At 43.5% G+C, this 14,541-nt stretch overlaps 2 protein-coding genes across 3 annotated transcripts in view; one reads left to right on the top strand and one right to left on the bottom strand.

Moving 5' to 3' along the window:
- Positions 1–3,439, bottom strand: part of SUGCT (succinyl-CoA:glutarate-CoA transferase) — a 580,716-nt gene extending 577,277 nt beyond the window's left edge. For both annotated transcript variants that reach the window (XM_018559667.1, XM_018559666.1), the window contains exon 1: positions 3,239–3,439. In XM_018559667.1, the coding sequence (XP_018415169.1) occupies positions 3,239–3,359 (121 nt within the window). In that variant the 5' untranslated portion in view covers positions 3,360–3,439. The remainder of the gene's footprint in view (positions 1–3,238) is intronic.
- Positions 3,440–6,860: 3,421 nt separating this feature from the next.
- MPLKIP (M-phase specific PLK1 interacting protein) lies at positions 6,861–12,383 on the top strand. Its single transcript, XM_018559660.1, has 2 exons — positions 6,861–7,378; positions 11,731–12,383. The coding sequence occupies exons 1-2, from the start codon at positions 6,983–6,985 to the stop codon at positions 11,932–11,934; spliced, it is 600 nt and encodes a 199-aa protein (XP_018415162.1). The 5' UTR covers positions 6,861–6,982; the 3' UTR covers positions 11,935–12,383.
- Positions 12,384–14,541: the final 2,158 nt, after the last annotated feature.

The following is a 14,541-nucleotide window of genomic DNA, read 5'->3' on the forward strand; positions in this document are numbered from 1 at the left end:
AGGCTGGGTGCCATACCCAGTCTGCTTTTTGATATTTTAAAATGCAATAGCCAATAGCTGGCTGGCTATTGCACCTGCCCACTGCCTGATGTCAATCAGCAGAGGAGGACCTGATGGAGAACTTCCTCCTTCAGGTCCCTCATCTGCCGGTTTACAGCAAGCAGTGGGCGGGTGCAATAGCCAGCTTGTTATTGACTATTGCAATTTGAAATATCCAATAGTAGGCTGCTTATTGCTCCCAGCAAGTAAAACAAATATTTTGCAGTCAGTTAGTGCAGGAGCGGGCAAATCCGGCCCTCCAGGGGTGCTTTAACTACAAATCCCAATATGCCTCTGCCTCTGGGAGTCATGCCTGTAACTGGCAGTCTTGCAATGCCTCATGGGACTTGTAGTTCCACAACAGCTGGAGGGCCGGAGTTGCCTAACCCTGCTGTAGTGTATGGTAGACCTTAGGCAAATGACTGATGTACCCTAATTCCATTTTCTGACATGGGGGTTACAAAATATATGTTTTATTAGGATACCTAAGTCAATGTTTGCAGAACACATCTGGCTTCTTGTTTTGTAACCCCATAGACCAGGGGTAGGAATGTATCAACACTACAAATCCCATGGGGCATTGCAAGACACTGACAACCACAGGAATGACTCCTGGAAGCAGAGGCCTGATGGGATTTGTAGTTTCACCACAGCTGAAGGGCTGAAGTTGCCTACTCCTGCCATAAAGGGAAACTGCCAACTACCATTGTCACCACTCTAGGGTTACAGGCTACATAGGAAGTACATATGTGTCACATATCTCAAACTTATTGTAATTGGGGGGGTTAAAGTTTAATGTTTATAGACGGCGGCCCACAGAGGAGGTTAAAACGAGAACAACAGCCGTGTTCTTGGTGTCATTTTTAACAGCCAGCGATGGCTGTTAGGCCTCGTTCACACCTGACCGTTTTGCAGGGCGTTCTACGCTCGACGAACGCTCTACAAAACGGTCAAAAATATAAATTGCATTGTAGTCAATGCCCTCGTTCCCACCTTGGCGTATTTCCGCCCGTCCCTAACGCCCTACAAAACGGCCCACGCCTGAAAAGCTCCCGGGACTACTTTGGGCTGTTTTGTAGGGCGTTTTCCATTGGGATACAGCCAAGTAGCCTTCGGAATCGCGCGACCGGCGCGCGTTTTCCCGCAAATCGCGGTAAAAAAAACGCGCAACAGACGCGCATATTACAATACGCCTAGGTGTGAATGGGGGCTTAATGTACAAGCGATCCGGCGTCCGAACAGTAGCCGATTCGTTTGTATCGTGCGGGGCCCTCCCCCTCACGGCCGGGGTCACCATTGGTTTCCCCGGGCTCCGCTGTCCCCGTGCGGCACCCGGGACTGGTTCGGCGGGTCTCCCCCAACGATCGGAGAGAGATTCAACGGCTTCCAGCAGCTGATCTCTCTTCCGATCACTGGACCGGAAGTGATGTGTATTACATCACTTCCCGCATCACTCTTAGGTCTCGTTCACACCTAGGCGTATTGCATATGCGCGACCGTCGCGCGTTTTTTTACCGCGATTCGCAGTAAAAAAGTCGCGCGACAAACGCGCGTTTCCGAAGGCTACTTGGCTGTATCCCAATGGAAACGCGCAACAAAACGGCCCAAAGTAGTACCTGTACCTTTTCAGGCGTGGGCCGTTTTGTAGCGCGTTAGGGATGGGCGGAAATACGCCAAGGTGGGAACGAGACCATTGAATGCAATGGGATTTATATTTTTGAGCGTTTTGTAGAGCGTTCGTCGAGCGTAGAACGCGCTACAAAACGTTCTAGTGTGAACGAGGGCTTACAGTCTCCGGCTCTTAGAGCCAGGACAAGAAGCTGGGGAAGCAGATCTGAGTTTCTTCATGCTGCTTTAGGGCCCCTAGGTGACATTAGGGGGTCTGAAAGACCCCTGATGTCTCCATTAAGAGGACCTGTCACACCCTATCTGCTATTACATAGGGTGCTTGTTAGCCCCTATGTAATAGCAATAGGGTTAGTGTAAAAAAAAAAAAAAGATAAAGTTATAAAAATTAAAGTAATTTAATTAGAAAAATGTAAAAAAAGCAAAAAAACGTTTTTTAAAGTCCCCGCCTGTTAGCACTAAACTGATGAGCGGTAAAAGCATTTAAAGAGTTCCCTATGGGAAATTTTGGGTATGGCAGTTTTTCTCGGCTTCACGGGCGAATACAATTTTAAGACTTGACATGTTTGGTATCCATTTACCCGACGTGACCCCATCTTTCATATTTTACCAAAAAATTGTGGATTATATTCTGTTTCTGTGCACTAAAGTTTAATTTAGTTTACTTTTTCCTAAAATTACTGGTTTGATAAACATTTGCGCAAATATCATGCGACATAAAAAATTTCAACTAGCATTTTTTTATTCTACAGGGCCTCTGCTTTCAGAAAAGATATCATTGTTTGGGGGTCTGAAGCTGTTTTCTAGCCAAAAATCTATATTTTATCATGTGTGTGCAAATAGTAAGAAAATGCCCCGGACAGCAAGTGGTTAATGCAATAAACACATCATCTGCCTTAAGCCGGCCATACACCATACAATCACATTGTACAATTTCTGTATAATCTTCTATAGCAAGGATAGGAAAACTTCGGCCCTCCAGCTGTGGTCCAACTACAAATCCCATCATGCCTCTGCCTCATGGAGTCATGTCTGTGGCTGTCAAGAGTCTTGCAAAGCCTCATGGGATTTGTAGTTGCACCACATCTGAAGAGCCAGGGTTACCTACACGGTTCAATCTTTGCACATCCAATGTTAGATTTATCAAATCTATGTACAGTAATATGAGGACCGACCTCATCTATCCAATCAATTGGCATCCAATCAGGCAGGCACTTGCACTGCAAACGTATTGGTAGGTCAAAAGCTCAGCACACACGTTACAATCTGATTGTACAATCTCCCTTAGATCTACCAATAAGTATGTAGTGCAAGGGCGGCTTGGCTGAATATAAACTGATCTATAGTAGAATTTGATTGTACAATGATTGTACGGTCAGCTTGTAATGTGTATGGTGACCCTAAAGGAGCTTGTACAATTAGATTGGAGGTGTATGTTGAGTATACAGTAGACAGTACGATCAGATTGCATAGTGTGTGACCAGCTTCCTATATAATTCTGGAATGAACATCCTGCTGCCCTGACACTGTGCCAATAAACTCATCTCCGTAGACAGGACGGGTGTCATTATACCTCTCTGGAAGACCCCCCTCCGCTGGCTGAAGGGGGAGGTTATGAAGGGGGAGGCTCCACACCTCCTCGCCCCTATATTGCTCCTCCTCAAGGCCTCCATAAGTCGAGCAGCGACGTACATGATTTATAATGATAGATATAAACGTGAACCCCGGAGACAGCGCAGCACAGCACCCGACACCACACTACAGCCACTTCTCCCGGGACACACGGGAGTCCTGAGCTGGGGGCGGGGCCGAGAGCTGGGGGCGGGGCGGAGGAGGGACATTGACCTCCAGGCCTGTTATTGATTTCCAGGCATGGGGCTCTGTACGTGTGACGAGGCTGTACAGCGATCAAGTGATAATAGCCTGGAGAACTGTCTGCATGACGTGTGTTCAATATAATGCTGGACTCATAAACACTCTCTCACTCACACACAGGCATGTAAGGGTCCTTTCACACTCTGCATTTCTGCAATCACGCAGCAATGCATGTACTGAAGTGCGTTACGTAGCTATTTTGAATAACGCACCAACGCAGTGCACGTACATTGTAGTGCATAGATGAAAATGATTGTTGCGTTAAGAAAATTGGTACTTTATGGCCCACTCAAAAGAAATGGACTTCATAACGCAGCACGCATAGACTGCATGTGTGTTACCGCAGCACACAGGTGTGAACGGTTGTTGCGTTAAAAAAAATTGGTACATTATGGCCCACTCAAAAGAAACGGACTTCATAACGCAGTGTGCATAGACTGCATGTGTGTTACCGAAGTGCATAGGTGTGAACGGTCGCAGCGTTATGAAAATTGGTACATTATGGCCCACTCAAAAAGAAATGGATCTCATAACGCAACGCACACAGACTGCATGTGTGTTAGCGCCGCGCACAGGTGTTAACAGGCCCTATAAAATGTGAATATTTTTTTCTCTGGGCCTAGATCTGTAACGGCAAAATAGAAAAATCTGCGTCTGAGGTGCTGCATATGACCATATTTTACGCCATGCGTATGGAAATGATTGTGCTTACATGGGTATCGATCAAATGCACTGTAATGGAGCCACCTTCATCCTAGCGACAAAGGCTCCTGCCTGCTAGCATCCTGCCTTACTAGGATGCAGTTGGCTTGAGGTGCCTAGTGGCCTTTGTTGCTAGGATGCAGACAACGCCTTACATCCTAGCAACAAAGGCTCTTTGCCACCTAGTGTGCTTTGTTGCTAGGATGCACGTGCCTCTTTGTCACTTAGTTCCACGTCGGATCACGCTGCGCTGAAAAAAAGGACTGCATGCAGTACTTTTCTTTAGCACCCACCACTACGTTCCAACTGCAACACGGTGGTGTGAATGGTGTCCATCCGCAGCGTTGAAAAAACAACCAGTGCAGTCCCAAAGCATCTGGTGTGAATTCACCAAACTGATGACATGATAACTATGGACAGTTTTGGGTACAGTCGTTTTTCGCCATTTCCCAGGGGCGCAAGATTTTAAAGCTTGACATGTTTGGTATCTAATTACTCGCCGCAACCTCTAGTTTCTTTCCTGACCACTGAGGCAAGGAAATGACAACACCAAACCTGGAAGTAACCAGGGCTGACCGCTTCCGGTATCATCCTGCACAAGGGCGATCAGTGAATAGATTTTTGTTAGTCTCCTGCCGTTCTCTGCATCCTGACACCCGCCATAGTGGCCCCAGGCACCCAGGAGAGACAAGTGAGCCCAGAACACAATGTGGGGGAGGGGGGTATATTACTGTTACACATTACATGTAGAATCACTTCCACAAGAAAGCCAACAGTCTGTGGAGAAAATATGCAAACTCTGGTTGCTTTAGCATCCATACATGTCGGTGGTGCTGCTGCTGACATAAGCTTTACGTAGGTGGCAGGGAAAGGGCAAACCATAACCATTCTGTTGTTTGCTACCTTTTAGTCTGTTAAATATACAAGTGAAACCGTTTTCTTTTGTCTGTTCAATAGGGGCAACAAAATACATGGTGATCTTGTCAGAAAAATTCAGAGCTGTCTGGTATAATTACCCCCCAATTAGATTGTAAGCCCTCATGGGCAGGGTCCTCCTTACCATCTTATCTTGAATTGTATTGTGATTGTAATGTCTTCCTTATATTGTAAAGCGCTGCGCAAACTGTTGGCGCTATAAAAATCCTATATAATATAATAATAATTACAATTTTTACTACAGAATGATAAGTGTCTATGTTGAGGAAATGGAAATGTGGGTGGGTTTCAGTAGTTTAGCTAAAAGACAACTAGGTAGGGCACTCGATTTACAAAACTGTTGTGTGTCGCCAGCCCACAACAGAACGTAGGAGCGGAGTACATTTCTACATTTGTGGTCGATCAACAGGTATTCTTCTGTACTTGTAGGGTGTTTAAAGCAATAAAACATGGGAAGTGTGTCTACATGGTAAAGACGTACTGCATTTTTGTTTCGCCACGTCATCACATTTCACCAAATGAATATATGCGGACGTGTACTCAGATTTGTATCAATAAGGAATCCCGCATCAGGAAGTATTTTATCATATAGTGCCAGTAGCACTGTTCACAGTACATGTATGTAGTGTGCATTGCACTGCGATCAGCACATTAGTTCTAAATAGTGATGAGTGGGTTCATCCAGACAAAATTTTCACCTACCCTGTGCCAATCAGCTCCAGCGGGGGCATTCCCCACCTCACAGCTACATCTGACAAAGGGGTGGGGAATCCTTGTGCCACACTGATTGGGCCAAGAGGAGGGTGTATCAGTCATAGTTTTTTGCAGGCTTGGTGAACTCCTGCACATCATTCATTCTAAATGGAAGAAGGTGATAATACATTTGTTAAGACCAAGATAAAAAGGGGATGTGGTTTAGTTCATGTTATATTTTTACGCACCTGTGAATGGGGTAGGATTGCTGCTTCTTACAAATTCCTTCATGAGACTCATGCAATCTGCTGCAGGTAAGAGAAGCAACATCTGGCAGTGCCCACAGCTATTCAAAGGCCGGACTGTTCGCAGGTTAACGGACATGCTATTACCTGTGGATGACTTCACCTGGACGCAAACTGTTGGTGCGCTCACCAACATGTATTTTTTTTTTTTTTTTGCGGACAGCCTGCAAACTGTCATTGTATTGTACAGCGGCTCCTGCCCGCAGACCACATGAGTCTCACAAAGGAGTTTTTAAAACTTATGCAATCAGTCCCATTTGCAGGTAAATTAGGGCCTCAGAAATAAAAAAGAACAAGCTACATATACATTATATATATATATATATATACATACATCCACATGGACACACAGACACATAGATAGAATCATTTATTTTAGGGTAACATACAATGTATATGTACATATAATCTCTTGGAAAGATTTTTGCTGAAATCAATGGTCTGGACCACAGGGTCTCTTTAACCACCCCTATTAGGCTATAATCACTCGGGATGAGCCACATTTACTAGCATAACACACACTGTTTTAAAGACTTATAAACTAATACAAAGTAAACTAATACAAAACCAACCCACAACCATTCTACTTAATGGGTTACAGCCAAGTTGCAAATGATCATTGGTAGGTGCGAGTAAGCAATAGGAACGTTTAAGCGAGGAACTGTTTCGCTCTCCGGAACTGGTAATGTGGCACAAGACGGAACTTCCTCTCTGTTAGGTACGCTGCTTGTACTGGGTGTAAGATCTTTACAACACAGAGCGCTAGTTTCGAATCGATATCACATTAGGGACGGAGGCTTTTAACGATGTACAGACCGAATTTTCGCTCCCCCAACCCTTGTGGAAGCGGTGGTGGTGAAGGAAGCCCGGGTTCGTTCCGCAGCCCAGGGCCGTTAGGCTCCGGGAGCCCCATGCTTCCTCCGCCACTGCCACCCTGGGGCTACGGGAGCCCGCACACGCCAAATTACGGCCAGCGGCCTCCCAGGCCGTACGGGAGCGGGGGAGGACAATCTCCGCGCTCTTCGCCTTCTCAGAACCCGTACGGGGGCTGGTACGGCGGTCAGTCTCCAGGTAATACCCCACCCCGAAGAGCCAGTCCTCGCTATAACCTGTCACCGTACAGCAAGTCTCCAGGAGGAGGAAACCATTACCAGCAGCACAACGCCCGAGGATACTCTCCCAGGCCCGCCGCCAACTACCAGGTAATAGGGTGGGAGGGAAGGCAGCCTGCCCTGCCACTGGGGCCCTGATCACCCCAATTCATTCGGAAGATCCTGCAACAGTATCGCATCATAAGTAATAGAAGCCCACATTTGTTTCTTCTTACTGCTCATGTCACCACTACTGTCTCATGATGCTTTTCAATGTTCTGCTTTCCTCCTGAATGAGATGTTTCCCTTAGGGCCCATTCACACCAGAGGCTGCGCAGGCATTGTGCTGATCGCAGCGCACCACACTGTGTACATTTAGCTTGTTAGAACTTTATTGAAATGTCACGGGTGAGAGGTGCTTGAACTGCGTTGCATCCCGCTGCGCTGAATAAAAGTACAGCATGCCGTACTTTTGTCATTGCACAGCACCGTGTTCCCGTCACAACCAAGCCCTAATGTCTTGTATTGGGGCGGCACTGAAAAGAATGGCTATCGCAGCTCCAGCGCAGGTGGTGTGAATGGTCCATAAGGGTTAGCCCCACCTTCTAATATGCCTCATACACGCAGACCACTTGAAGCAGTCAGGCAGGAGTGTTTAGGAGCTTACATCATAAATGCAGCTTTTCTTTTTTTTTTGCGCCCGTGACTACACAGCTGCCCATAGTCATTAATTGCTGTATATGGGTAAATTTGCATATAGCATACGGCTACATTTCTTGAACATAGACTTTGTGCTCAGGCAATACATCCGTATGCTTTTATGAGTACTGACGTATACCCGTATACAGCCATTCATGTCTATGGGTGGCTGCATGCACCCAGCTGTGTAGTCCTAAGTACTGGGAAAGCCCAAATTTTCATTGTGTGGCTTTGCATGTGTTGAGTGTTTTTATATATGTCTATAAACGCAGCTCTATTTCAGCCAATGTGTTCATACACATTGTGGCATTTTAGATCTGTTTTTTGGGAGTTCAGTAGTAAAAAGAAAAATACCCCAAACCTGCATATAAAGAGAGAGGTGCTTACTGGCATAATTGACACATATCTGCAGATAAATACATTCTAGTGGCTAGAATTATGGAATATTCTAGTCAACTGAATGAGTTTATTCGCACATGCTCATTAACGTGAGCAGCAATGTGCAATTTTTTTATGCTAGATTTTCTGCCTGCTTCTGGCACACATATTCAGTATAGATGGGAATATTTTAATACGAATGTGTGCATGAAGCCCTTAGGGTGGCTCCTTTCCCTTCCAGGGTCCTATGGTGGCCAGTGGTAGCCAACTTTGCATGCTCGCTCCCAGCATCAGGTTACAGGACATCCGCGCAAGCAACATCCTCGCATCTGAAAATGTGATTAATGTGGGGGCACACGTGCTCTTATGCTACAGTATGATGGGTAGGTTGTTCCCAAAGATTAGTACTGATTTTAGGTGTGCACACTCCCAGACAGGAAATGTGTTGAAGCAGCAGACAGGTAGTGTGTGTGTGTGTGTGTGTGTGTGTGTGTGATACTTTTACTGAATAATAAGGGGATGATTTATAAACCATCTGCTCAGCTATACGCTGGGCACATGCTTTTTCCCCAGCATTCCCGCCACTTGATCTAGCTGAGAAGCAGAACTCTGCCCAGCTTTATAATTTTAGGAATAGTTTACTGGACTAAGTTTGATCTGGATTCATTATTGACAAACATTTTAAGAGTTTAATACTAAATAATTACTAAAGCAAATACTAATAAGGATCTGTAAACTTAGGTGATATGCATGCATCTCCAAATCTATTCAAACTTCAGCAATGTGTTATGAGAAAGAGTACATGGCCATAGATATCTGCAGATGCTTTTTTGTGGCGGCACAGCCCAAACACTTTCAAATTCTTCTTTAAATCCAGCTCCCGGAATAACAATGAGGATAAACAATTGTTCCAATGTAGGAATAATTAAGAGAGCGTTGTGGCACGTGTTTATTGTAAACAGTCCCAGTGCAACTTATCTCGGAAGAAACAATAATGAATGGGCAAGGTTTTCTCACTTCTGTGATAACTTCCTCCACTATGATTGTCAGTCTGTATCTATCCCCGGGCATGAGATTATTTTTTGGAGGAGTTGATGATCACTTTGTCTCCGGGCAGCTTTTATAGTGTATTGGCATCTTCTGTCTTCAGGAGTGACTTCACAGTATATCATCAGTAGAGGGGGTAGGCTATCAAATGAACTTGTTACACACCCAAAAGGGGTGATATTAAGTGTTCAGACAGGGCTTTTGAAGCCTAACTATAGTTTAATACATTTAAAGTAGGGATGCACCGATACTAGTATCGATGCCGAGTATTTGGGCGAGTACTCGTTCCGATGCCTAGCCAAATACTTCCGGTATCAGGAAGCCGGCAAGCAAGTCATTACACGCTGTTCGGCTTCCTGAATGGCCGGAAAGCCGGCTTCATGCTCCCTCGTCACTTGTGACGATAACTTGTAATGACTCACTGACTAGCTTTCTGATGGGCCGGGAAGCCAGCTTCATGCTACCTTGTCACCTCATGACGCGGGAGCAGGAGGCCGGGCGCTGCGTCATTACACGGCGCCGGCTTTCTGATTGGCCAGAAAGCCGGCTCCGTGCTTTCTCGTCACCTAGTGACGAGAAGCATGGGGACAACTTCCCTGCTAATCGGGAAGCTGGGTGGCGAGTCTTTACACCGGCTTCCTGATGGCCTGGGAAGTTCCATTAAGGAAGGCAGACGGTGTGTAATGACTCACCACCTGGCTTCCTGATTAGCAGGGAAGCTGTCCCCATGCTTCCCGTAACTAGGTGACGTGAAAACATGGAGCCGGCTTTCTAGCCAATCGGGAAGCCGGGCAGCGTGTAATGACTCGCTTCCTGGTATCGGGCATCGGAGCATTTGGACGAGTACTCGCCCAAATACTCGGTATCGGTGCTTCCATATTAAATACATTTAAGTACCTTTTAACTTTTAACAAAAATGTACCTTTATTTGTGTATCACTCGGCTGTAGAGCCTCAAATCATCTCTGAATCGGTGCCGACACTGTCCTTCCTTCTGGAGGATGGCTACTTTTTGTTCTTCATGGTCCCTGTGTGTTGTAAAGTAGTCACCACTCCCAGCTCGCTCCTGTGATAGACTATAAATTAATTACAAATTAGTAAACTAAACATGAGATTGTAGTCCATCACAGGAGTCAATTGGAGCGGTGGCTACTTTATAACACACACAGGAACCATGGGAAACAAAAGCAGCCACCTTCTAGAAGAAAAGACAATGTCAGCATGAATTCAGAGATGATTTGGCTCAAATGCTGGCATTGGATGGCTAGTCTGTTGTGATGAGCCTGGGGATGATCTACATCCTAGACCCAGGCTTCTCCAGGTCAGAGATTAAGGACTCCTTCACACTATCGTGTTGTGGAAATGCACATGTCATGTATTGGTGTCGTTCGGAATAACATAAGGCGGCATAATGTGCCGTTTAACATACCGCATTAGTGTAAATGGATTGTAAACAGCTGTATGGAGACCAACTATGTTACAAAGGTCTAGATCTTCTTATTCATGTCACGAAAATGTGCAAAATAGGTGAGTATCTTCATAATACTCTTTTAGCTAACCTGTCTGGTCACATTGTAGCCCGTGATAGGATCACAAATGTGAAGCCAGCCTTAAAATGAGGAAATGGGTGGAATATATGTGTCTGTTTCAACTGAAAAGCAACAGGTTGGACTCCGCAATCTGCAATTTTCCAAAGAAAAGTGGAGTTATATTTTAAACGCTGTATAAAAGTACAAGTGCATGTTTTATAGCAGAAATTTTGACTGGTTTCGAAAGGTAATTTTGGCTTTTTTAACACGATTTAACTGCCTTTTGATAGGTACACAGTATATGGGTATGCATAAACAAATAGCCATCTCGCGGTTTGATAGCCAGTGAATCAATCTTCTAATATGTATGGGCAGCGATAACCTACCTTGTGCTAATAATGCTTAGGCTGTACTACTTTCTACTTGTCTAGACAGTAATGAGGACCAGGATAGGTAAGACAAAAAATAACTTGTGAATATTCCACTGATCCTATTACAACATCCAATTTTGGGATAATTACAGGTGGCAGTTCTCGTTTTCTAATTTTACATTGTGTACAATTGCTAAATGTATTATGTTAATAAAGATGATCATCCGATTCTTTGACTAAATATTTATTTATGTTTTACCACAAAAATGCACAAAACATTTCTGTCTCTACATTTGCTTAATTTAATGGTTACTTTTCTAATTAGGGAGATGGCGGGTACAAATGTTTGAAATCGTACATATAACAATTGACTATAACAATTTTCTAAAATTGGAGGACTTATATTGAATATTTGTTTACCTGATGATTTTCTTTCGAAGGGTTCTCCCAGGACATCTACACCATACGGTACAGCGCATGGCAGAGAGAAAAGAGTGTCTAATGATGTGGAAAACTATTACAGACCATCCATGCTTGAGGACCCTTGGGCTAACCTAAAGCCATTATCCTTATCAGACTTAGACCAACAGAACAGCAGTGAGCAGACAACAAATACTGGCAGAAGAGGGAGGTATTTTAGCTAACCCCTAAAATACCTAACTCTGAGTAGACTAAAAACAAGGGATGGTAAAGGACACAAGTCAACACCTTTTTTAATTTTGAGAGAAATTCTTTTATCAGATTTATTTTTTTATTGCATCAGATATTACCATCATTGTTTTGGAAGTCTAGAGCTGTAGTTGGAAAAAGTCAGGAAGTCCACCAGCAATGAAGAACAAGTTGTTCTATTATCACCAGCGTTCCGTGACTGTCTTACACGGGTTCCAGTTTCCAAGACTTCTTACTGATCTGCATCCCTTAGGCTTATCCTAAAGTCTAATTTTTACTATTCCACTAAATTGGATTTATTTTTAGGAAATACAATAAGTTTGTAATCTGTTTATGCTAAAAGTATATTATTTGTATGTAATTTTCGGAGGAGCTGTTAGTTTTATATTTAAAAAATGTTGCTGTTGTAGCATTGCACCTTTTGGCCTGGTTTTTTTTTTCTGTTTTGGTTTTTTTATGTGCTTCTAGTTTTAATCAACAAAAAATTGCTTCACTGAAGCAAGTTAGTTTGGACATATACATTGTGTTTTTGATCTGTGCTGTGGAAGTCAAACTGAAGAATTTAAATAACTTCATTGTACATTTTTTAAGTATTTTTTGTTTTTTGAAACAAGCTTGCTTGGTGTACTGTTTTTCAGAAACGTATATGGCTAACTAATTGTTTATATAATTTTGTCTGGAGGGCTTTTTAATTTGTAAAAGAAAACACACTGACGTGTTTTCATTTGTAATAGTTTTATTTCCATATATGCTAAAAGTCAAACCTTTTAGGGAATATCAGAATAAAAAGTATGTAAATAACGTGACTGTGTATATTGGGAATGCAATAAGAAGAGATTAGCCATGACCTCTGCTAAATGTAACATTTTCTTATGGTTTTGGTTTTATTTTAACCATTTTATTATGTTTATAGAGTGATCCTCACTGTCCATTAACGTTTTGGTAGTGTGGGAACTGAAAACTAACTAAATTGTAGCAGTTTGAAATTTCAGTATTGTTCCGGCCCAAGGGTCAAGGCTCCAAGATTAAATTCAATGTTAGTCCTTTCCTGTATAGTAAAATAACTGGCTTGTGTCTCCTTGAGTAAAGAATACTGTGGACTTAAAGTACACCTGTCATGAGAGGATCGGTGGCCTGCCATTACTGACCTTTCCTTTGAAAAAATAATTCCAGGGCTGTCATGTTGATCTGGAACAATCAAAATGAGCACTGACTTTTATTTACTAAATGTGTGTTGGGACCCCCTTGGATCTGCAACTAAAAAGTATTAGAGCAAGATCCAGACAGCTAGCCTTTTTGAGGTGACCAGGCTCCAATATTCTCATAACAAGTGCTCTTTAAATGGTTTGTTCTACCAAAACTTTACAGGTATAGGCAGGCAATGGTGAGCTGAGTCACCCACAGGCATGTCCTGATACTCTAGAGCAGTCTTTCTTAACCAGGGTTTATTGTAACCGTTGGTTTCCACTAGAGGTTCTTAGAGAAATGTCTGCTTTTTAGATAAGTTATTAATCCACTTTTCATCTATCTGTAAGGGGTGCATTCTTCCAACTGCGGTGAACAATGCAACCCAACGATCGTGGAGTAAATGGACCCTCATTTTCATCAGGTAGGTCTTCTTGCAACATCATTGTCAGTAAATCTTAAAGGGGATTCAACAACTAGTTTGTAATTGGTGTGGCCAGTGGTAGATTACTATCTGTGATCTGATTTCTCCGTGCTTTAGCATAGTTGGCACAATGGAAAGAAAACCATAGTCCATTGTTCAGCCTGTTCTTGTCTATAGCTGTGTTGCACATACACGTTTATACAACATACGTGCACATTATAGCAAACTTACAGCTGCATTAGCTTTGCCCCAGTAAGGATCATTTTATGCATTCCTACACTGCCCCACAGCCGCTGGTAACCTCTTCATTGAAGCTTCTCCTGCTGCCGGTGTCTTCCTTCTTTTAGCCATAGAGTCAGTGATAATGCAAAACCCATGCATAGTCAAGGCAGTTACAACATACCACCGCTCAGCTCTACTCTTCTGCATCTGATATATGTGCTGCAGCCTTTGTTAGGGAAAATGTTTGTTAGCACAAAGGGAAAGGGGTTTTGCATAGAGGTGCACTGAAAGGAAATTTTGAAACCAAAAATTTAAAAGAAAATGGTTAGGCCGAAAACAAAAAATATTATCTAACTTTTTTTTTTTCTAACTTTACTGCCGGGGCTTCTGTGAATTAGTAGGGGCCTAAACAGACTCCTGATATTTCGCTTTTAAAATAGAAAGCTTGAGGACACAGTACTTAATCTCTTTCTGCATCCCGTGTTATTTAAGGAACAGGAAGCCTTTATACTGATTGATCCTGTTCATTCATAACTTGTGGAGATATGTTTATCATGTCCACAATCATGAATGAACAGGAAGTGATGTAGAGCACTTCCTGTTTATTCATAATTGGGGGACACAGTAAACATACTTTGTCCTCAATTATTTACAAACACTCAGCGACCAGCTTATCGCTGACTGCTTGTGCCCGCTCTCCATCCTGACTCACTGTCGCAGAAGGCTGAGCTGGCGGTGCGGGAGGAGAACT

The sequence above is a fragment of the Nanorana parkeri genome, unplaced genomic scaffold, assembly GCF_000935625.1.
Source record: "Nanorana parkeri isolate BGI_ZX_2015 unplaced genomic scaffold, ASM93562v1 scaffold410, whole genome shotgun sequence".
Lineage (NCBI taxonomy): Eukaryota > Metazoa > Chordata > Amphibia > Anura > Dicroglossidae > Nanorana > Nanorana parkeri.

What these genes read in the sequence shown, in the direction of transcription:
- MPLKIP (XM_018559660.1), top strand. Translation starts at nt 6,983, where the DNA reads ATGTACAGACCGAATTTTCGCTCCCCCAACCCTTGTGGAAGCGGTGGT. An exon ending in GGCCCGCCGCCAACTACCAG is followed by an intron (nt 7,379 to 11,730) that starts GTAATAGGGTGG and finishes TTTCTTTCGAAG; the next exon opens with GGTTCTCCCAGGACATCTAC.